The 25365-nt window shown below is 37.1% G+C and overlaps 1 protein-coding gene and 1 pseudogene across 2 annotated transcripts in view; one reads left to right on the forward strand and one right to left on the reverse strand.

Annotated features, from left to right (window-relative positions):
* RELN (reelin) overlaps nucleotides 1–25365 on the forward strand; it is a gene marked incomplete at its 5' end in the record, with an annotated part of 495436 nt that overhangs the window by 180420 nt on the left and 289651 nt on the right. The window contains one exon of the mRNA XM_080818970.1: nucleotides 24144–24214. Coding sequence (XP_080675096.1) covers nucleotides 24144–24214 — 71 coding nt within the window. The remainder of the gene's footprint in view (nucleotides 1–24143; nucleotides 24215–25365) is intronic.
* LOC308352100 (dnaJ homolog subfamily A member 1-like) lies at nucleotides 4394–5487 on the reverse strand (annotated as a pseudogene). Its single transcript has one exon. The product of its transcript is annotated as a dnaJ homolog subfamily A member 1-like (transcript).

Consider the following 25365-nt stretch of genomic DNA (forward strand, 5'->3'; position numbering starts at 1 on the left):
GCTTTTCATAGGCTAGTAAATGGTTCTTGTTATCCATATTACTATTCCAAGATCAGACTCCCTAGTGACAGAACTGGGGATAGCATCAGAAATCCCACCTGGACACTCTGTCTAGCACCATGGGAAGCACTGGAGTTGGCTTGAAACACTAAGGAGATTCAGTCCAAATATGGTACTATATTGAGCTAAAGGAGTGTAGTTCAATGTGAGGAGGCACAGAAAACACCAGCCATTATCCAGACGACATCCTAAGCACTCATTCTGCTTCCTTCAATATGGTAATTCATCTAAAAAAAAAAAGAAGAAGAAGAAGAAGAAGAAAGAAGGAAGGAAGAAGGAAAGGTACACTTGACTGATTTTGAACATACTTGTAAGAGTTGTAGTGCCTGCATAGGGCCAAAGGATGTTGCTATAAATATGCTAGATAATTTAAGGGGACTTTCAATTAATCATTACATCAATAATTTAATGTGTTTTCTTTCATCTAAATGTGTCCTGAGGCAGGTAAAAGAAGCACTACTACTTATACATTGCAAAAGAAAGATTATTCACTCCCTGGGCTCAGAGTTGCATATAATATGCAGAAATTAAACTTTGGTTTAATTGAAATTTGGTTGCAGTTTGAGGCTTTATAGTTTCCTTGGGCCACCTACTACATTCTTTTTAATGAAGCATTGAAGGATGGCAACATTAAAAAAAAATACTAAATTAGCTCTTTCTCTGTATGTTTCAAGCAACAAAGTACTTCTTTCTGTCCATTATAGCATCATTTGAAAGAAGGTAGAGATAACCCCCAAACATTCCTGACCATCCTTAATAATGACTGTATGCCTATATACTGTTAGCTTATCTACAGCCTTCTAGAATATATTTCAATTTTATTTTATTTTATTTATTTTTATTTTATTTTTGTATTAACATATAATGTATTATTCGCCCCAGGGGTACAGGTCTGTAAATCATCAGGCTTACACATTTCACAGCACTCACCATAGCACATACCCTCCTCAGTGTTCATAACCAACGTTCATAACCCTCCCACTCCACCCCCCAGCAACCCTCAGTTTGTTTCATGAGATTAAGAGTCTCTTATGGTTTTACTCCCTCCTGATCCTATCTTGTTTCATTTTTTCCTTCCCTACCCCCATAAACCCCCACCCTGTCTCTCAATGTGGATGGAACTAGAGGATATTATACTGAGCAAAATAAGTCAATCAGAGAAAGACAATTATCATATGATTTCTCTGATATGAGGAATTCAATTTTATTTTTTGATAGCAGCTTCATTGAGTTATAATTCACATGCCATAGAATTCACCCCTTTAAAGTATATAATTTAAGTGTTTTTTAGCACAATTCAGGGTTATACAATCATCAAAATTTTCAGAACATTTTCATCACCCCCAAAGGACACCTTGCACACATGAGCAATTAGTTCCCATTTCCCCCGTCCCCTGGCAGCCACCAGTCTACTTCCTGTCTCTATGGAATGCCTATTCTGGACATGTCATATAAATGAAATCATATAACATGCAGCCTTTGATGGATGACTTTCTAAAGTTAGCATGTTTTCAAGGTTCATCCTTGAAAGGTCCATGTGAATAGCATGAACAGTACTTCATCCCTATTTATGGCTGAATAATACTCCAATGTATGGGTATACCATGTTTTAATTTAGGCATCCATTGGTTAATGGACATTTGGGCTATTTCTACTTTGACCTATTATGAATAATGTTCCTAGGACCATTTGTATACATGTTTTTTTATGTGTGAACTTCTGTTTTAAAATCTCTTGGGTATGCATTTAGAAATGGAATTGCTAAGTCATTCAGTAACTCGATATTTAACGTTTTGAGGAATTGCCAAATTTTCCAAAGTGGCTGTATAGCACTTTACATTCTCACCAGGAATATCTGAGGTTTCAACTACTACATGTTTTCGTCAACACTTGTTATTGTCTGTCTTTTTTATTGTAGCCATCCTGGTATTGGTCTAGTGATAGCTCATTATGGTTTTTATTTGTATTTCCCAAATGAAGGATGATGTTGTGTATCTTTCCATGTGTTTATCAGCTATTCATACATCTTCTTTGGATAAATGTTTATTCAAATCCTTTGTCCATTTTTAAATTGGGTTATTTTTTATTGTTTTGAGTTATATATATGAGATGTGTATGTATATACATACATACATACATAGACACATGCAAACATATATACATGCTGGATACAAGTCTCTTATCAGATACACGATTTGCAAGTATTTCCCATTCTATGGGTTGTTTTTTACTTTCTTGATAGTATCTTTTGATTCACAAAAATGTATGTATTTTAAAGTCCAGTTTATTTGTTTACTTTTTTTTTTTTTGCTTGTGTTTTTCATGTTGTCTTTAAGAAAGTGTTGCCAAATACAAGGTCATGAAGAGTCACCTCTTATCTTTTAACAGTTTTATAATTTTAGTTATTACATTTTAGTCTATGTTCCATGTCAAGTTAATATTTGTATTTGGTGTGAAGTAGGGGTCCAACTTCATTCTTTTTTGCTTTGTATTCAGTATATTAAGGAGACACTCATACACTTCAAGAATTTTATTCTGATACCCAGATTTTTAAGCCTGTGAATATGACTTTTAAGCAGACAACTAAAGCTATGCATCATAATTTGCTATCCTACTAACATTAAATTATAGTTACTTCAGAGCATAACTTAAATGGTTTAAAGTAAGCCTGGAACATACCTAAAAAACACCTTCCTATCTCATACATGCAAATTACTTCTCATGTCTCCTCACTCCAAGTTGCCCTGTTCCTGAAGTCACTACTCTGAAGCTTATTATGGTCCAAAGAGAAGGGGGAAAAAAGTATAACCAGGATTGAGATATTTTATATATATATATATATGATATGTGTGTGTGTATATATATATACACACACATATATATATGATATCTAACTATATCGATAGATAGATATCATATATACATACATAGATAGATAGATAGATAGATAGATAGATAGTTAGATATGAAAAAAATAGGGGTACCTGGGTGGCTTAGTTGATATGTGTCTGCCTTTGGCTCAGGTCATGATCCCAGAGTCCTGGGATCAAGCTCCATATTGAGCCCCTCCTCGCATGGGACTCCCTGCTTAGCAGGAAGTCTGCTTCTCCCTCTCTCTCTGCCCCTCTCCCTGCTTGTTCTCTCTCTCTCTCTGTGTCAAATAAATAAATAAAGTCTTTAAAAACAAATAAAAAATAACACAGCAGAAGGGAATTCAATTCTACAAGTGCGAGTCCTCAAGCAGCAGTATATCATGCTAAACCCCTTCTTTAGAAAGGTATCATTTCTATCACTGTTACCACAGGCCAAATTACATAGCATGCCATTTTCTTTTTTTTTTTTTTCAAAGATTTTATTTATTTTATTTGACAGATAGAGATCACAAGTAGGCAGAGAGGCAGGCAGAGAGAGAGGGGGAAGCAGGCTCCCTGCCGAGCAGAGAGCCTGATGTGGGGCTCGATTCCAGGATCCTGGGATCATGACCTGAGCCGAAGGCAGAGGCTTTAACCCACTGAGCCACCCAGGCACCCCTAGCATGCCATTTTCAAGTAACAGGTGAGGCAAGAGAATGAATGCAGAGGCATCATAATGAATCCCACTTAATATAACTGCAGACCAGCACTTCTCTCCAAATTAAGTTCTTTGTTGGATTGCCAGTTAAGTACAAGTTTTAACTTCATAGCTTAACAATTAAGGGTGGTAGGGGCGCCTGGCTGGCTCAGTCGGTGGAGCGTGCAACTCTTAATCTCAGGGTCATGAGTTCAAGCCCCATGCTGGGTGTAGAGCTTTCTTAAATAACAAACAAAACAATTAAGGGTCATATCCTAAAGTCAGTACATACACCTAGCATTTCGGTCTAAGCTGTTTCATGTACATGGAGCTGAAATCAGTGACAAGGTATGGCTTAATAAATGCTAGGCAAGTTTTGTGTTTTTTTTTGTAATTTCAAATATCATACTTATTAGTACTCAAGTGCATATTCCAACAGAGCTTATTAATTTGATAGCATTTATATACACTTTTATCAATTTCCTGTTGTTCTGTGGTCTACTCTTAATACTAAAACAATATTGATTTGTTACAAACACAGATGCATATTGAAGCTGCCAAGATGTGAGATTTTTTAAAAGTAGTTTTTACAAGTATTAAACTTATCTTGCACACTCAAGTCACCATACATAGAGGGCAAAGTCAGCTTTTATATTTGAGTTGATCCTTCATTTAAGTTTTAAAACACTACTGTAGTTGAATATTAAAAACAATAGCAAAAAATGAGCTATGATTCTAGCCCTTCCCTCATTCACTACCATGTATAAAATGGCAACAGTGTTGCTCACTGGCCCCATAAAGAGATCTGACCCTGAATACCACCCCTTGGGTGATTCTCATTGTCTTCAGATGTTTCTTCACTGTAATGGCTCCATCTTTCCCAATTTGGATCAAAGTCCACCAGTCCTACTTGGTCCATTTCATCAGTCTCTTCCATTTCCTCCCTCTCAGGGAGGAGTTTTTCCAGCAAAGAGAGTTTGTCAGGAGGGAGACAGCCATTCCTAGGAAAGGTTACCTTAAATTTGATGATTAGGCAACTCTTTTCCCATGGTCTACGATAAACTGGCATGCCTTCATTCTTGCTTCTACCAGCTCTATGTCCACACACATGATAAAGTCTTCTCCTTGCCAAGTAAAAACAGCATGGTCCTTCTGATCTAAAACAGTGATAGTATCAGTCCTAGTTATTGGTCTCCTTCACGATGAAATGTTATCTTCTGGCCATCTTTTATGCCTTTGTCAATATGAACTTCTAGAATCTTCTTCTCTCCAACTATCTTTCTTCCATTGCAGCTTTTACATCTACCTTTAGGACTGATCGGTTCTGCCTGGCCCTGACACACCATGCACACAGACTGAGTTTGCTGAATCATTCCAGGTCCTCTCTGATGAATTCTTACTTGCATTCCAGTACCTCAGCCCCTGGGACAGCATTCTTCTACCCCTCCTTCCTTACCACCTTGGCCTTTGCATTTGGCACGAATCACATTCTTTTGCAGAGCTAGTTTTCTTGTTGTACCATTATATAAATAAATATTCTAGTTACTGAGAGCTAATCACAAGATTTTTACCTCCTCTTTCTCTCTGCATCCTTCCTCCTCCTCCAAACAACATACCAGACAAGCCCATCGGGGAGCCAAAACCACCACCAACCCCACCTTCTTTAATTGCCTGTTCTCCTTTGTCATACGATTCCCTTTGTTTGCATCAGAGAGTACTTCATAAGCTTGAAAAATCTGTTTAAACTTCTTTCCTTCGTTTGGATTCTTAGCAGGGTGGTACTTCAAGGCCAGTCTCCTTTTAAGGCTTTTTCACTTCTTCTGGGGGGCCATTGGGTTTGACCCTCACAGCATCATAGTTAGTGGTTTCTTTCACCATTTTCTACAGCCAGTGTATAGCCAAGGCCAGTGTTGGGGAGCAGGAAGGAGCACGCTGCTGGGCCTGGCCCATGCAGCTCCTGTTCCTCTTTTTGCAGACTGTTGTGGGGGAAGTTCCCCCATCTTCATTCTTTACATGTGGATTTCCCTTTGCCTGGACACCATTTGTTGAAAAGATCTCTCATCTCATTGAATTATCTTGGCTCCTTTGCCAAAAAGTAATTGACCATAATGTGAAAGTCTCTTTTTGGAGCTCAATTCTGTTCCACTGATCTGTGTGTTCTTCTGTCAATATCACACTGTCTTGATTACTAGGTTCATAGTTACTGTAATTTATTTCAAGAGTGCAAATCCTCCAACTTTGTTATTCTTTATCAAGATCATTTTGACTTTCTTAACTCCTTTCGTTTCTGTTTGAATTTTATGTTCAGATTGTGCATTTCTGGGAAATACTGAGGACTTTGATAAGTGTTGTTTTGAATCTATAGATCCATTTGGTATTATTGCCATCTTGACGATATTAAGTTTTTTGATTTATGAACATGAGATTTCTTTCCATTTATTTAGATTTCTTTTAGTTTCTTCAACACTGTTTTGTATTTTGTCATATACAATTCTTGCTCTTTTTTTTTTTGCTAAATTTATGCCTAAATATCTTATTCTGTTTGATGGTATTGTGATTAGAATTGTTTTCTTAATTTTATTTCCTGTTTATTCATTGATAGTATATAGAAAAATGACTTATTTTTGTGTATTGGTCTTTTATTCTGTAACCTTGCTGGATTTACCTATTTATTAGTTCTAATAATTTTCTTGTAGATTCTTTAATATTTTCTATATGTAAGATTATGTCATTATGCCATTATCATTTCAAATAGAGGTATTTTTTACTTCTTCCTTTTCAATATGGATGCGTTGTATTTCTTTTTCTTGACTGATATCCTTGGCTAGAATCTTCAGTACAATGTTACTAATTCAATCTGTTTACTTGTTATACTTTTATTCAGATTTTCAGTTTCTTATTGAATCTTATTGAATCTTATTGAATTTTAGTATTTTATATCTCTTTAGAAATTTGTCCATTTCATCTTTGTTACCCAGTTTGTGGATATTAATCAATCATAGTATTTCTTTAAAATCCTTTTTATTTCTGCAAAGTTAATAGTAGTGTGCCCTCTTTCATTCCTGATTTTAGTAAACCGATTTTCTTTCCTTCTGTCTGTCTACCAAATGATTTGTCAATTTTGTTGTTCTTTTCAATGAACCCACTTTTGCCTTCATTGATTTTCTCTATTATTTTTCTCTTCTCTTTTTTATTTATATCTTTTAAAATCTTTATTATTTCCTTCCTTTACTTGATTTGATGCTCATTTCTTTTTAAATTAAATTCTATTTTTGAAAAAGATGTTTTAAATGTCATATAATAAGGGGTGCCTAGGTGGTTCAGTCAGTTAAGCATCTGCCTTTGGCTCAGGTCATGATCTCAGGATCCTGTGATCAAGCCCCACATCAGGCTCCCTGCTCAGCAGGGAGATTTGTGCCTCTGCCCCTCTCTGCCAGCAACCTCCCATGCCCTCTCTCTCAAATAAATAAATAAATAAAACCTTTAGAAATAAATAAATAAATATAAGAAAAGGCTTATAATAAGATAGAAGACTTCCCATCTCTGCTCCTTCCAGAAACACTCCCAGACTAAGCTATTGTCATCATTTTATCCACTGCTTCTGGTATTGATGTTCATATTAAAACAATGTACTTAAACCAAGTGACTTCATATTGTAGTAGAAGAAGATATACTTCCTTTATGCCATTAACCTCCGACACACAAATTCATCCCCATATCCTCCCAAGATAAATATATCACATTTTTAAATAAAATCAGTCATCAGTGTTTTGATCAATGATTATATAAATATTAGTTGCTGCAGAACCAAATGGTGTACTATGATTTTTTCCTTCTTGAGCAACTTTTCACTTTGAATTATTTCTTCTCCTTCTTAACTTACTCTGTTACTTTTCCTGGAGCACTTTCTCAGTTGCCTCCTGAGAGATTATACCTGGCAAGTACAATGTTTGATTCCTTATATTTGATGATAGGTTGGCTAGAAATAGAATTCTGGATTAAAAATAGTACTCTCTGAAAATTTTGATGGCTTTCTGTGCTGTAATTGAGAACGTGAAAATGACACAATTTTATTCTTATTTTGAAAGTTATTGTACTATCTTTGCCTGGAAGCTTTTAAGATCTTCTCTTCATGCTTGTTGGTTTTCAATTTCTTGACAATGTGTTTAATGCTCAGGAAGTATGTGGCAGTCCTGCCCTTCGTACCAGAGGTGTTCTCTCCATCTTCTGGTTTTTAGCCCCCCATATTGTACTTCATATTTCAAGTTCAGACCCTCTCTGACTCAATATTTCTATTTACTTATTTATTTTTGAAAGATTTATTGATTTATAAATCAACAAGAGAGAAAGAGTGCTAGAGTGGTGGGGGTGGGAAAGGGGCAAAGAATCCTACGCAGACTCTGTGCTGAAGTCAGAGCCTGACTTGGGGCTTGATCTTATGATTCCAAGATCACGACCTGAGCAGAAACCGAGAGTTGGTGGTTTACTTAACTGCACGACCCAGGTATCCCTGATTCAGTGTTTTTAGAGAAGAAGGCTCAGAATTATTATATCTCCCCAAAATTCTTTGCACTTTACTCACATAAATAAATGCTCAGCTGACAAATATGTCTTCTCAAACTGCCTAAAATTATCTGAATCAATGGATATTGAACAACTAAAACTAAGCATAACCTACAGATTTTGAAGGTTTCACTATGCATTTCTACTTCATGTATCTAATTTAATTATGGCTAATACAAGGACTCTTTATTTCTATTAAAGTCAGAAATAATGAAAAAAAAAACCATTATTCCCAATTTCCTGACTACCCTATCCATATCATTGAGTTTATTATGGAAAGTCTTTATTTATTTATTTTTTTAAAGATTTTATTTATTTATTTGACAGACAGGGATCACAAATAGACAGAGAGACAGGCAGAGAGAAAGGGAAAAGCAGGCTCCCCGCTGAGCAGAGAGCCTGATGTGGGGCTCCACATCAGGGCTCCATGATCCCAGGACCCCGAGATCATGACCTGAGCCGAAGGCAGAGGCTTAACCCACTGAGCCACCCAGGCACCCCTGTGGAAAGTCTTTAGTGTGGAAGTTTATTGAAGTCTTTCACATCAATAGAAATGTATAGATAATTCAGGAAATAACGGTGATATGTATTGAAAACATAATAAAGGAAATATTCTATAATAAGTAAGGTTATAAAGAATTATTCAATAAAATATGTAAGGAAATTTTTTTAATAAATGAGTAAAATAAATTCAAATATCCATTGAATGCCCATATCCCAAAATAAATTCCAGATGGATAGAAAAAAATTCCCAGGAGAAAATGCATTTATGTATCTATTCAACTGAGTTCAGAAGGGGAAAGAGCTTCTAAGCATGAAAAGCCTGGAAAAAATTAGGAGGGAATTGATTGAAAGATTTGATCACATGAAAATTTAATTTTTTTATTTAAAAAACCATAAATATAGTAAAACACTGATTATAAACTGCATAGAAAATATTGGTAAGAAATATATAGCATAGAATTAATAGCCTTCACATTTAAAGAGTTCTTGTAAATTGGTTAGAAGAAAACATTAAAAGCCATAGCAAAATGGGCAAGGACATGAATAGTTAATTCCCCCAACTGAAAAATGTTAACCAACAAACATGCAAAGTATCCTACTAATAATCAGTGGGATGGAAATTAAAACTAACCTGACACCTTTAGAATGAGACCGGACTGCTAACACTCAGTGCCACCAGGTCTATTGTGGGGTGGGTGCTCTCTGGTACAACAGTGGGCACACCTGCCTTTCCTTATATGCTGTTTAGAATTATGGCCTTTGTGTTTATGCCCTGAATTTCATTATCCCAGTCCTGGAATTCCATCTTAAAATAGAAGATAGGCACAAAATGTCTGCCTCAGAGAAACAAGAGAGTGGCGTGGTAATTACCAGGGGTTGATGGGTAGAGGAAATGAAGAAATATAGGCCAAAGGGAACAAACTTCCGGTTATAAAATTAACAAGTTCTGAGAATCTGATGTACAGCATAGTAATTACAGCTGACAATACTGTATCACATGCTTGAAAGATGCCAAGAGTGTAAATCTTAAATGTTCTCACCATAAAAAAGAAATGGTAATTCTATGACAGAGGGAAATGTTAGCTAATGCTATCACGGTAATCATTTTGCAGTGTGTAAATGTTTCAAATCAACATGTTGTACACCTTCAATTTATGCAGTGTTATGTGTCAGTTATATCTCAGTAAAGCTGGGGGAAAAATTTAAGAAGGGTCAGATATTTATATACTTCACTATTTAAAACATTCAAAAAAGTAGAAACAAATACAATTCCAACAACAGTGTAATAGTTAAAGAAACTATGCCATAGCTATACGGTGAAACATTATTTAGCTTTTGACAATCTTGTTGTAAAAATATTTAATGATATAAGAGCTATTTATAATAAATATTAAATATAAAGGAATAGAAATCTTCTTTTCACACAAGCAAGTTTCATTTTTTTAAAAAGATTTTACTTATTTATTTGGGAGAGAGAAGGAGCAGTGGGAAGAGCAGGGGGAGAGGGACAAGCAGGCTCCCCACTGAGCAGGGAACCTGACGAGGGGCTCGATCCCGGGACCCTGAGATCATGACCTGAGCCAAGGCAAATGCTTAACCAACTTAGCCACCAGGCACCCCTAGGCAAACATTTTCTAAAAACTTTATATTCATGAATTAATTTAAAATGCTAGAATATAGTATACCAAAATGTTAATAATGATTATCTCTCCTGGGTATGAATATGAGTAATTTTATTTTCACACTAATCCTTTTGTATATTTTTAAATTCTCATAATACACACACTATTTATGTAACAGAAAAAACAATTAAAAACTTGTTTTCTCCAAAGGAACCCTTGTATAAACTTCTTCAGAATTGTTTTACAAGAATATACCAATATTGTCCTAATTTGTTATGATTAATTAACTAGTTTAGATATCCTCTCCTTTATTAGAGTTTTCATGAGCTTTGTCATAGTCATAAAACATTTTAGAGTTTATAGTCTTATTTTTTGAGGATAAGGGGGTGACTTTTCATTCTAAACACTTTGGGATTTTTTTTTTTTAGTATAGTTGGCACGTGACGGTACATTAGTTTCAGGTGTACAACTAACTTAGTGATTTAACAAGTTTATATATTATGCTATGTTCACCATAAGTAGAGCTACCATCTGTCCCATTACATCACTATTACAATATCATTGACTATATTCCTTATGCTCTGCTTTTTATTCACGTGACTTACTCATTCCATAACCAAAGGGCTGTATTTCCCTTTCTCCCTCACCTATTTTGCCCAGTTCCTCCCTGGCAACCATCAGTTTGTTCTCTGTATTTATAGTTCTGATTCTGCTTTCGTTTGTTTACTCATTTTTTTTTAGATTCCATTTATGAGTGGAATCATATGTTATTTGTCTTTCTCTGTCTTATTTCACTTAACATAATACCCTCTAGATCCACCCATGTTGTTGCAAATGTCATAATCTCATTCTTTATGGCTGTGTAATATTCCATTGTATACATATACCGCATTTGCCATATCCATTCATCTACTGATGGACACTTAAGTTGTTTCCATGTCTTAGCTATTGTACATAATGCTGCCATAAACATAGGGTTGCATATATCTTTAGTTACTGTTTCCATTGTCCCTGGGTAAATAGTGGAATTATTGGATAACATGGGATTTCTATTTGTAACTTTTTGAGGAATCTCCAAACTGTTTTCTGCAGTGGCTATATAGTTTATATTCCTACCAACGGTGCACAGGGGTTCCTTTTTCTCCACATCCTTACCAATACTTGTTGTTTCTTGTCTTCTTGATTTTAGCCATTCTAACAGGTTGAGGTGAAACCTCATTGTGGCTTTGATTTGCATTTCCCTGGTGATGAGTGATGTTGAGCATCTTCACGTGTCTGTTGACCATCTGTTTGTCTTCTTTGGAAAAGTATCTATTCAGGTCCTCTGCCCATTTTTTAATCAGATTGTTTGGGGGTTTTTTGGTATTCAGTTGTATCTGTTCTTAATATATTTTGGATGATAACCCCTTATTGGATTTATCATTTACAAATATCTTCTCCCACTTAGTACGTTGTCTTTTTGCTTTCTTGATGTTTTCCTATGCTGTGCAAAAGCTTTTTATTTTTCTATGTCCCAATAGTTTATTTTTGCTTTTTTGCCCCTTACTTTAGAAGACATAGCTAGAAAAGTGTTGCTATAGCTGACATCAGAGAAATTACTGCCTGTGTTCCCTTCTAGGATTTTTATGGTTTCGGGGCTCATGTTTAGGTCTTTAATCCATTTTGAGTTTATTTTTCTGTATGGTGTTAGAAAGTAGTCCAGTTTCATTCTTTTGTATGTAACTGGCCAGTTTTCTCAGAACCATTTATAGAAAAGTCCATCTTTTCCTCATTGTGTATTCTTGCCTCCTTTGCCATAGATTAGTATATGTGCTGCCTAAACGAGCATTCCTTTACCATAGGTTAATTGGCACTATAAATGTGGGTTTAGTTTTGGGGTTTCTATTCTGTTCCATTGATCCATGTGTCTATTTTTGTGCTAGGACCATACTTTTTTGATTGCTACAGCTTTGTAGTATATTTTGAAATCTAAAATTGTGATACCTTCAGTTTTGTACTTCTTCAAGATTGCTTTGACTGTTTGGGGTCTTTTGTGGTTCCACACAAATTTTAGTAATATTTAATCTAGTATTGTGAAAAAGTGCTATTGGTATTTTGACAGAGATTACATTGAATCTGTAGATTGCTTTGGATAATATGGATATTTGACAATATTGATTTTTCCAATCCATAAGCATGGAATATCTTTCCATTTATTTCTGTCATCTTCAATTTCTTTCATCAGTGTTTCATAGTTTTTGGAGTATAGGTCTTTCACCTCTTTGATTTATTCCTAGGTATTTTATTACTTTTGGTGCAATTGTAAGTGGTGTGTATTATGTGTGTGTTTTAATTCCCCTTTCTATGACTTCATTGTTAGTGTATAGAAACATTACCAATTTCTGGGTATTAATTTTGTATTCAGCCACTTTGCTGAAATTGTTTATTACTAATAGCAGATTTTTTTTTATGTCTTTAGGATTTTCTGTGAACAGGATCTTGTCATCTGCAGATAGTGACAGTTTAACTTCTTTATCAATATGGATGCCTCTTATTTCTTTTTCTTGTCTGATTGCCGTGGATAGGACTTCTAGTACCGTGTTGAATAAAAGTGGTGAGAGTGGAGGGATTTTGAAAAATCCCCCTTTTTAAAAATTTTTTAAAAGATTTTTATTTATTTATTTATTTGACAGAGATCACAAGCAGGCAGAGAGGCAGGCAGAGAGAGAGAGAGGAGGAAGCAGGCTCCCCTCTTGAGCAGAGATACCAATGCGGGGCTCAATCCCAGGACCCCGAGACCATGACCCGAGCCAAAGGCAGAGGCTCTAACCCACTGAGCCACCCAGGCACCCCAAAAAATCCCCTTTCATGTTTCTGCAGATACTTTCTGAAATGACCTGTCAGAACATCATCGTTATAATTCTTCACATTTTTTTCCAATCTTTTTATAGAGTTGAGCTCTTTTGATTTTCACCACAGCCCTGAAAAATAGGTAGTGCAAATTTTAAAGTCCTCTTTTAAAAAATAAGTACTTAGATAAGATCAGCATAAACCATTGAGCTGTAGTGCTAACCCAAAATGTTTGTTCTGATTCCAGATTTACTGTTAGAAGTTACCCAAGGCAATCAAGTTATATAATAGATTAAGAAAATGAGACATACAGAAGTTAAATGATATGGCCTAAGTCATGGAGAGAATGAATGCCAGACCTAGAATGCAATCTCCATTCTTTTTTTGCAATCTCCATTCTTTTGTATCTGAAACTTGTACTCTTTTTGTTAGTCCGCTCAGAAGTGGTACCTAAATACTTTGCATTAGTGTTTTAACAAATATGCGACTCTTTAATTCACTCTCTAGTAGATAACATAATTTTTACTAAGGTGTTCTTTGGAATTGATGACCTATATCATCGGTTTTGTCCTTGTCTTGCCTAAGGATGCCTCTGAGGCAAATTAACACAAGGCTTACTAGTAAAAAGGTGTTTAAAAGAGTAGAGTCACTCAAGTACATTTCTTTGATGAATTTTAGTGATTTAAAAAGGAGATATGAAAACTATTTTTACTGTGAAGTTTTGGATGGCATTTCTGGGATATAAATGGTTTAAGAAAACTCTGGAAGGTATTAAATGGTAACAACATTTTGCAGTGGCCAAGCAAATGCATTAGCTTAATTACTTTCCTTGTTCTTACTGCTACTGATTTGATTTGATTTTGATTACTTACTGATTTGATTTCTGAGATAAATCTTGCCTATAATAATGTTTATCTTGACCATTTACTATTATCATACAATCATCTCTTTCAAAATGTTTCTTATGTGATAGTTTACTCATTAGTTATTAAAGCATTTAACATTATATAGTAAGCATAACACAGACTAATCATTCGTGTATTCCACAGACATTTGCTGAGAGGCTACCATGTGTCAAGCCCTGAGTACCAATATAGAAAAAAAAAAAGGATAAAAATCCCTAGTCTAGGGTACATATAGCCTTGTTTAGAAGACACAGTTCATTGGGTTATGGACATTGGGGAGTGTATGTGCTATGGTGAGTGCTGTGAAGTGTGTAAGCCTACGATTCTCAGACCTATACCCCTGGGGCAAATATTATATTATATGTTAATAAAAATAATTAATAATAAAAAGGCACATTCCAAATTAACCAAAAAAATATTTGCTGAACACCTATCCTCTGTCATCAGAGTCAGACTAAGAAATGTGAGCACTTAGAGCAGGCTAATACATGGGCACCTCCTCCGATTCATAATCCTTAAGGGCTTGTTGAATTATTTAGTGGAGGCAGAGATAACACAATCTTTTTAATAACAAAAGTTGTACATGGTTTTTGTTGTTTTTAATCAAGGATCTATGAACCATGCACATTGCTGATAATGCTCATATGAAGCTATTTAGAAATTAGACAATAAAAAGTCCTTTATCTTGGCATATAACACTCCTCCTTTCAGTTTTAGAAACCTAGCATGTGAGTTGGGAGCTTTTGACAGATGTTTGGCGCCTGGGTATAATCCTTCTTGATACATGAATTAGTCCAATCAGCCTTCCCTTATTCTAAAGTTCTCTGATCACTCCTGAGAAATTTGGCATTTCTGCTTCTTTTAATAGTTAATGAGAGCTATCCTTTTGCACAGTGACAAAACAAAACATGGTTTTATCTGCTTGGGGGTGTCTTCCCTCCCTAGATCCGCTTTGTCGTTGATTTGCAAAGCAAAGAAAGATAAAAACTCTGCTAGTGATAAATGTTGCCTCTTTCATGTTATCTATCCTGCAACTATCATTGCTTTTTCACCAAAATGATTATTCTCTATTGCAATGCAGCATCACATAGTAATTACTGAAAACACTGAGTGAGAATCAGAGTTCCAGCTACATTTGGCTGCATGCAGACAGTATCATCCGTGATTCTTGGTACCCTTGGCCACTGCATGTTCTACTCGGAAGTGCTGTCCCGGGTCCTGAATGCGCAGCTCTATGGCCCCCACGTCTAGATTCCCTTGGGGCTCCTCTGGGGCTGTCTGACTCTCCAGCTGGCCCGCCTCCAGTGCCTGGTGGAAATGCAGGCAGATGATGTCAATCTTGGTCTTACCGTCCTGCGGTATCTGCTGGGCCTCCAGCCCCAGCTTCCAATCCTTGGGGCTACCATCGCTGTGTGTCTGGATCAGGTTTTCTGACCTCCACTTCACCTTCAGCTTGATGGCCAGATGAATGTAGACCATCTATGCATTGCCAGATTTCCACATGTGCAGGCAATAGTGGTCACACATCGAGACCCACATCTCTTCTGGGAACCTGGTGAATTTCTTTTGACATGTATAGGAAGACACTCCCAGAAATCACAAACATAAAATTGTTGTGGAAAAATGATCCATTTCAGAAAAGAGGAAAGGGAGTTATGATCTTGGGCCTGGTGTCAAATCAAACTATCTCCAGTCAAATTCATAAGTTATTGGTTGGGTTTCCGTGCCTGAAATCTCTTTTCACACACTAAAATATCAAAATTAATTATAGCAATAGAACACAAATGCATACTTTTAAAACTACTATGTATAAACACAAAGGTGTAAAATCTATATTGCAAATACCCTTTTGGGAGAAATTTTTTCTACATGGGCTGGATCTAATGATAGTTGTACAGAAAATGGCTTTTTTCTTATAAGCCCAGACCTTTTTTTCCCCCTTTTTCTTTTCCTTTCTCTTCTTCTTCTTTGTTTTTTTTTTTTTTTCATGGACCTTCAAATTGCATTCCAAGTTAGAGTTATCCTTTGGAAAATTCCCATTACTGATTCAGTATGCCAAAGACCTCTGAAAGTCTCTGAATTGGGTAAGGAATATCACTCATGGCATCTTTTTCAGTGATGCCTTGCTCACTTTTCAATGGATATTAAACTCCTGTTATAAACAATAAGCTTTCTTTTCAGTGCTTTCTGCTAAATTTTCTAGAAGAGTATTTTATGCTTTTAAATCAGTGCTTGTAATTCATCCCAGAAATCTAACTATAGACCAATGACTTCTCTCCTTAAAGAGATAAAAGCAGCCCCCTTTTAAAAAATGACACTCAAACTTATATTTAATAACTGTCTTTTGCTTTATTCTGTTCACTTGTGACTACTTCAAACCCAACACTTGGTTTTCCTCTTTTGACTTTGCTGTTCTTTCACTACCTGGGTCATAGAGACTTTCTCCCAGTAGTATATATGCAGTTTGATCTTCACCAGGTAGGTATATGTCAGTCCTCAAAGAGATCATGGCTTTCCAGCACAAGGACTGGTTCCTCCCCTTTGATTGTTCTGTCTGTGCTGGGGTTCTGCCAAGGTCCCGTCACCCCGAGGTGTCCTTAGGCCAGAAATTCTAAGTAGGCTATCTATTATGTATAAATGAACAGAGGGGCTGCTTAGAGCCTAAGGTTGTGGGTAGTGAGGTAGGCTGTGTCTGGGTTCTGTTACAACGAATGCTTTTCCTGATTAGTGGTATCTGCCATGGCAGCACCTTCTAGACATGTCTAGAATGGGGACACTGGGGGAAGAGACTTCATACCAGCCACAGGCTCAGGCAGGGTCAAGGAGTACATTCCACCCTTGACGGTTGTTCTTGCTTCCCAGGCTCCATTGTCTCACACACCGTGTAGCTGAGGAGGCATTCTGAAGGCCGTGAAGGTACAAGGAGCTTCCCTGGGCTCTGGAAGGACCTGCATAAGCTCCAAGCTAGAGGGAGCTCGGAAGAACAACTCATGCAGGGCTCCATAAGGGTCTGCAAGTTGCGGGCTGTGCTGGCCGTAGCTCCTTTTCCTCTGGGTCAGTTTCATCCTGAGAAAGATAGCTGACTGACTGATTCCTGGATAAATTTTAGAGAAAGAATCAAAGTTTTGGCAAGAGACTTCCCTGCACAGGGGACAGGACATGAAGAATCTCGGGGGCATGAGAGAAGTCACACATTCTAGAACCTGTGAGAACTACTATAGTACTCAGTTACAGGGTGTGATGAGAGATGACCCTGGACACGTGGGCAGGGACCAGATCCCAAAGAGCCCTTCAAGCCATGCTAAGGAATTTGACAGAATCCTTGAAGTGATAGAGAGTCACAGGAGGATTTCAAGCAATTTTAGCAAGAAAACTGACACAATGTGGAAGCTGGATTGGCATGGGGGTGAGTCTGGAGGGGGATTCCAATCAAGAGAGTATTGCAGTTTGTCAGATGACAAAGTATTGAATCCTGAATTAAAACAGTGGCTGTGGAGATGGAGAAGAAGGATAAATACGAGAGTGATTACTGCATAGTAAACATTAATGCTGAAACTTGTTTTAAGGGGAAGGAAATATTTATACATTTGACAGTTGGAAAAAATGGTATGGCTTAGTAATAAAAGATGTAATTATAGAAAAGAGAGCAGGGGCATGTGGGTGGCTCAGTCAGTTGGACATCTGACTCTTGGTTTTGGCTCAGCTCAGGGTCTCATGGGTTGTGGGACCCAGCCCTGTGTCTGGCTCTGCGCTCAGCGGGGAGGCTACTTGAGGATTCTCTCCCTCTGCCCCTCTCCCATTTGGCCACATGCCGGTGCATGCGTGCTCTCTTTCTCAAATAAACAAATAAATCTTTTTTTTAAAGATTTTATTTATTTATTTGACAGACGGAGATCACAAGTAGGCACAGGCAGGCAGAGAGAGAGAGGAGGAAGCAGGCTCCCCGCTGAGCAGAGAGCCCGATGTGGGGCTCGATCCCAGAACTCTGGGATCATGACCTGAGCTGAAGGCAGAGGCTTTAACCCACTGAGCCACCCAGGCGCCCCAACAAATTATCTTTTTAAAAAATTATAAAAAATAAAAAGTAATTAAAAAGAGCAGTAAGAACTTTGAAAAACAAAAGCATTATGAAAACATACACAATTTTACCATTTTGTGATGGCCTAGGCATGGTTTGAGAGTTTAATATAAAAAATTTCTCCCTGAAGTTATTCATTACTCCTTTTCATATGTTTTGAGAATTTGGTATTTTTTGTTTTGTTTTAATAAGGGTCAAGCTGTGTCCACAACCTAATGACCAAGTACAACATTTTGCTGATGAAGGTGGAGCTAGAATATTTCCAAGTGAACTGATTCCTTTGAATATCAAATTTACCAAATTCAGACCACCTCTCTCCTTTCCCATATTCCACATATTTAGTAACATTTCCTGGTGGGTGGTTAACATCAGATTGCTGATTGATGAATGACCTTCCAACTGTGAATGGACTAGGCACAGTAACATATAGCTCATTGGTAAAGCAGGAGAAAATGTTGGGAAAAGTAACCCACTACTGGGTTGCCCTGGGTTTAAAAATGACTCTTTAAGTACTTTGTGAGCAAAACGCTTCATGAAATAAACAATACACTTGGGTAGGCATTGTAACAACTATATTAAACTCCCGTCTTTCTCCGTTTTTGGAAACTGGATGACAGTATTGCACATTGCAAATGAATTGTGAACTGGAAAGCTTAGTGTTGATTCCTTCAAATGTTGAAGTCATTATGGCATGTGCCTTATGGAGGATATTTCTTTTTAATGAACTATGCCTACTATTCCAGAAAGCTTGAAATCTATTTAGGTAGACAGAGTGTAAGTATCTGAAGAGTGAATATTAATATCTTTAAACAATAATTGCTATTATTAAGCCCTGTCTTCATGTAGGGATTCTGAATCCTAGAGTAATCAAAGAAGTTGGGCAAACTTGGCTAACTCATAAGTGCAATTTACTACGTTTAAAACACTGTTCTTGCTATTCTAGACACTGAGCTTCAACATCATGCCTACCCTGGATATGCACTAATTCTTAAATGGCTGGGGCACACAGCTGCTCTAGGAGTTCACTTAAAATTAGAATCTGGAATGTTCTTTCAAATTCATAACAATGGCTATTTCAAGCTCTGAATGTGATGATCATAATGAACTTTCTTCATTTGATGGAATCTACAGAGCTTTTAAATTATAGATCTTAACAGCCCAAAGGAATTTTAAAATTACTTATTTAATAGGGATTCTTGTTGGCAAACTTGCCCTAGAAATATCTGTATCTCCCAAGAAGATGAGAAGTACTTACTAGAAACTTGTTTGAGAAATTTGGTCTAGTCCTCGGAACAGGGAACAATGAGGATTTTTCTCACCTCTTCTGAACAATTACTGCTCCTTAGAGGAAATTAAGTGGAAGTAGTGCCAACATAGTTATTAGCACCAGAAATTTGATAGGCGTGCCCCCAAAGGAAAGCTGTAAATTACAGTGAAGTAATTCTGAGAATGATAAGGCTGTCACCATCTAACACAGCTGTTTATTTTTATACAAAAAGAAGAATATAGTGTGGATTAAAAATTGGAAGACAATGCTGGAGACTTTGGATTCTGAGTTACTGTGCTATTAACAATTTTTGAGTATGTAGCATATATAAATGTATTTCTCTGTTTAAATGCATAAATTTGTGTTTATATATTTAGATATATTTATATTTATTTGTCGTTATGTAAGTATAGATAGTCATAAAGTTTTTGAAATACGTGCTGTAATTCTGTAGGCAGGCCACCGTGAATTATTTCATAGTTCTAAATATGTTCAAAGTAGGCTTAACGTTACTGACATTTGCTGCTGCCTGAGTGTGGGGCCTACATCTCCTGGTACAAAGCAGTAGAACTTGTGTTCTTGCTGGTCACCTGGGTTCTGTTCTTTCTTCTCCCCAAGAGAAGATGTGAATATACAGGCCCTTAAAATGATTAGCTATATACCTACCAGAGGGTTGGGCACCTTTATATTAAAACGTTATCTAAGGGGTTTAGGGCTCTGTAAAGAAAGTCATGCATATGATAACTATCTTCAACATGTGTTTGTGTCCTTTCTGTCCCTCCAGTTTGGGTAGTGGTGTGGATGAGGTTGGCACCCAGTGCTCTTGTCTTTGGTAGAGATGAGGACGGCACGAGGGGTGGGGTGGGGCCTTTGGAGCAAATGTGGCTCAGAGTTGGAAGGGGGTTCTGGTGAGCTGATCAGAAGCCAAGGGACTCACAGAGTACTGTGAGATAGGTCCAACCCAAGCCATAACCATGGCCTATGCTAATTTTTACACCTGAAATCAATATAACACTATGTTAACTATACTGGAATTAAAATTGAAAAGAGAGAGGAATGCTGTCTTTAAAGGCAAATCCATGGGGCACTGGGTGTGGTGCATAAACAATGAATCTTGGAACACTGAAAAAAAAATTTAAAAAAAATACTAAAGGCAAATCCCGTGGAGTTGCTGGCCACGTGACCAAATTTCCAACTGGAAGCAGAAAGAAGTTTGTCCCAAAGGGGATTAAATAAAAGGGCTTAGCTATATAGGAAAGGGATGGAGTAGAGAGCCCAAGCCATAGGCCACATGAATTTAAAGACCAGGCCCTGAAAGCAGGCCTTCCCTCTGAACAGAGGGTGAAAGCTACCTTCAAATCTTTGAACCAGATCAAAGACAATTTAATGTAATGGTTTTACATTAAATTTTACATTTTAATGGTTGAAAGCAAAGACCCTACACTCAGACTGCCTGAGTTTAATCAGTCATGTGACATTAGGGAAATCACACAATAATTCTCTGTCCCAGAAAAATGGGAATAATACTGTCTACCTTGTAGACTTGTTGTCTAGATTAATTGAGCTCATTTATTTACAGCCGATACCATAGTACTTTGCAAAAGGTAGATTTAATTTCTTAATAGGTGTTAGAATAATAATAACAACAACAACTATATGTATGTGTACATATACATGATGTATATGTGTTTATATATACGTATATGTATGTGTATTTAAATATATATAAATATATGTGTGTATGTCTGTATATACACACATATAAAAACAGATAAAAATGGTTTGTATATATAAACATATACCAGTCACATTATTGTTATTACTATTTTGACTTTTCCCGAGCAGAGGACTTCAGATGATAACATTGGGCATTTGATGTGTTTCTTAAGCCAGTTCCTACTTGCTGAGCCCTTCCTTCAAACATCAAATATTTTAGAACACGTAAAGCACAGGTGCTCTGGTTTGGAATGGGGGTGCCTGCTGCCTCTCTCTCGGACTCCCACGAAAACCCCAAGATATCACCATGGAGCACTTTTTGAAAACTTGGAAAGAATCCGTGGTCTGGTATCAAGACCTTGAATCAGGTCCTCTCTGCCATTACCAGGCTGTGTACCCTTCAGCATGTTCTCAATGGCCTCGGTTCCGTGATCCGGGCACTGTAACGAGCTAGATGAGTTCAGTAGTTTTCACACTCTGCCACTCTAAGGCCCTGAGAGTTCCCAAGAAGTGTGTCCCAAGAAGTTTTGGGGGATGGGTGGTGAGGAACAAGCCGTATGAGCAGAGGGAACCCAAAGACTTCAAAAGCTAGGAAGAGAGGAATATACTGAGATTTCATGTATTTGTTTGAAGAATGAGTACCGCTGCTCAAGAAATTGTGACTAAGATGATCAAAGGGCCTTCAGTGTCAGTTATTCCCTAATCCCTCATGGAACCAAAGGAACAGAAATGAGAACACGGATGAAAGCAACAAGTACTGAATCTGATGAAACCGAGTGAGGGGCAAGCCGTGTGGACTAGTCACAAGGTGCTGTGACCAGACTGTTTCCGTATCTCTGATATTCGGGGAAAAGACAAAACCTCTGTTGCCTGAGTTTTATCTAGATCCTTTGGTCTCATTGTGTTTATGGGAACAGAGACTGGCACGATGATAATTAAGTTTATGGATCAATGAGAAATATCACAATAAGGATATTCTACACTTAGACTCAGAAGACAACTACAGTAAACAATTACATTGTTATGTTGTGGGACTTTTTTTGGTGGTTAGTGATTTCAGAAAATATGTTCCTGGGACGCCTGGGTGGCTCAGTTGGTTAAGGGGCTGCCTTCAGCTCAGGTCATGATCCCAGCGTCCTGGGATGGCGTCCCACATCGGGCTCCTTGCTCAGTGGGGAGCCTGCTTCTCCCTCTGCCTCTGCCTGCCACTCTGTCTGCCTGTGCTCTCTCTCTCACTCTCTCTCTCTCTGACAAATAAATAAATAAAATCTTAAAAATAAAAAAGAAAATATGTTCCTGCCAAAGCAAATGTCAAATTACAATTTTTCATTTATGATTGCTACATTGCTGCTAGAGGTGTGTGTGAACTCAGAAGCTCTTGACTCAATAGAGAGTTGACAATGAAATGTATTTAGGTCAGTCAAGTTTCCATGTGCCCTCTGGGCATAACACCTGTAATGGATTAGTGAGCCCGTAGGCCAAGGTTATGGCTTGGATTGGACCTATGTTTAGTCCTCTTCATTGTCAGCTTGCTAAAAGCAAAGGAAAACCTAGAAACGTATGTGAATATATGGTGTGGTAACGTCTGTTTATCAGTAATTTCGATAATGATTACTATGCAAAAACAAGGGCGAATTACCTTACAAACTTCACATGCAGTATGAGATGAAGGCTTCCCAGTGACTTTTCTCTCTGATTCTGTCTCCCTTCCACCATTCAGAGCTCTCACTATCGTGCCATTGTGTGTGTGTGTGTGTGTGTGTGTGCACGCGTGTGTGTGTTAAAGTGTAATATTTTCTGTCTCACTGCTGAAATTCGTTATCTTGGAGCAACATCACCCGTTAACACTCCAGTGTGGCTTCGTTTGTCAGATTACGTTTGGAGAGTTGGGTCCTGGCAGCTGATGTCAATGATAGTAACAATTCAATGGGGAATAGAAATGGGAAAGGTCTGCAGTGCAGAGGTGGAAAGGACATCCACATACAGACTGAAATGGGGAATGTTGGGAGCCACGAGGTCCTGTGGGCCCCACAAAGGATAAGCTGTTGACTGAAAGATACGCAAGTGGAGGGGGAAATGCAGAGGCCAAATTTTGCCCACTGGTGACCTAGCACAGTGCCTTGTACGTAATCCATCTTCAGTAAACGATGGCTAAGTCAAATTATTTTTTGTCCTCACGTGGTTTTGGTAGAACTCAAGTTGAGATTTAATGTGCTTTCGTTATTAAAAAGATTTGTTTATGGCTTATTTTTTTAAAATCAATTTTCATAAAGAGGCATGATTTTCTCTTTTAAATTTGTTCAAACAATGCATTTTGTGCCGAAAAGTTCTTTTTGAGGAAACATACCTCAAACACGAGCCATAAGTAAATCTTCCTTTAATGAAACTGTTCCTGTTATAGCCCTTGAGTAATACATCCACTGCAAGCGTGCTATTTTTTCATCAATAAATGTGCACAGCTCTGATTAGAAGAGGTGAAAGATACACATCTACTTCAAATGGTGAGTTAGACCCTGTAGGGAGAAGGGGTGTATTTTATTATGACAGGTTTGTAATTATGAAAGCTCTGAGTAGCCCCATTAAAAAAAAATGCTTTTAAGAAAATGTAATTCTCTAACTTCTCTATGTGTTATGGTGACTGTTGATTTCAGAAAAAAGTACATTCTGAGCACCTTTCTCAGGGGGTAACAGCACCATTGTTTCACAAAGCATTTTTGTGTCAGTCTTCCAAGGAAGAAATTTTAAAAAGCATCCTTTCCATACTTTTTTCTCCTACCCAGGATTTGCTCACATCTACTTTCGGAATAAGCCCACAAATGTTACAATATTTTTACAAAGGAAAACAGAAGATATTTCTCAACCCAGGGGCCTTCGTCTAAGCCTTGACTCTTGTTCATTTGTATCTCTGTTCAAATGCACTCATTTTTTAAAAGGGTGTATCTACACAATAACATTTAAAAATGAGGTTTTTCAAAAAGCTTTAAAAATACAATTCAATTATCACCTAACTTATTACAAGATTTAATTTAACCTTTCCTATTCATTTTCAGGGCTACGGCGACACACAGGGGCCAGATCATTTTCAAAGATGCTTTAGCCCAGCAGCTGTGTGAACAAGGAGGTAAGTAAGAATCATCTCTGACTCCTCTATGTTGGTCATGTCAAAATTATTCGTGGTAGGCCCAATGTTCTATGTACTGAGTAAGTATTTCATTACTATTACTTGATGACGATGCTTTAAAAATGGAATTATTGATCCCTTCGTATCCCTAAGAATTACATATTTAGTTATTGATAAATATCTGTAGACTTCTGAAAATACTAAGTGTGAGCAAAATAAACCAAGAGAAAATTTATCTTCTTTTACTAATTTTTTTTTCTCAAACTAATTACATTTAGTTGTCCTGGAAATATAAATCTTAGAGTTTTAGAATTCTACAGAAACATATCTGCTTAATTTACCACTTAAATTTCTTGCCAGATTTGTTGAAAATGTTTCTATTTATTGCTTTTAAACATGCCCTTGTGTTCAGTATATATGTTCTTGTTTCAATTGTGTGCACCATTAATTTCAGATTTGTGAATAGATACTGTATCATTTTAGATACATTAACTAATGGACATTAAGTGGTCACATTCAATGACTTCTACTTTGTGAGTGCCTCATATACATCCTAACTTTCACCTATACCAGACACAGATGCATATATGCACAGGTACACACATGTACGCACGCCATGAAAGGGTGGAAAAGAGGATCCATGCCCCAACACAAAGTTGTTCACTTTGCTTCCTGGGCTTCTACCCGACTTTGTTTGTGTCTTCATTGTAGCACTTACTGCTTCACATAGAATTTTCCTCTGAAAAGAAATGAATATTACCCATCAGAGACTGAGCTTCTCAAGTGTAAACTATATGCCTTTAGAGCTCTGTGGTTCCCTGGAACCTGGCATATGACTATTCAAAAAATGCTGATAGACTGAATACAAGTTTTTCTCAGCCATTCATCTATTCATTGATTAAGCGTTTGACAATGAATACATTTCAGGCCAGTCTTTTTTAATGTCATGCCATTTTCACCATCATCATAGGTCTAATATCCATTTTTATTTACACGGTGATATTTTTGGGAAATTTGTTGGCTTAAGAATTACATTTTTGAATTTAAAGGAAATTTCTACAGTCTTATTTCTGTTAAAAAGAATCTAATGGGCCTAGGAAAGAAATGAGGGAAAATTATATTGGTTTTTGAAAGGCCTTAAAAATACCATT

This window comes from Martes martes, assembly GCF_963455335.1.
Source record: "Martes martes genome assembly, chromosome: 11".
NCBI classification, from domain to species: Eukaryota; Metazoa; Chordata; class Mammalia; order Carnivora; family Mustelidae; genus Martes; species Martes martes.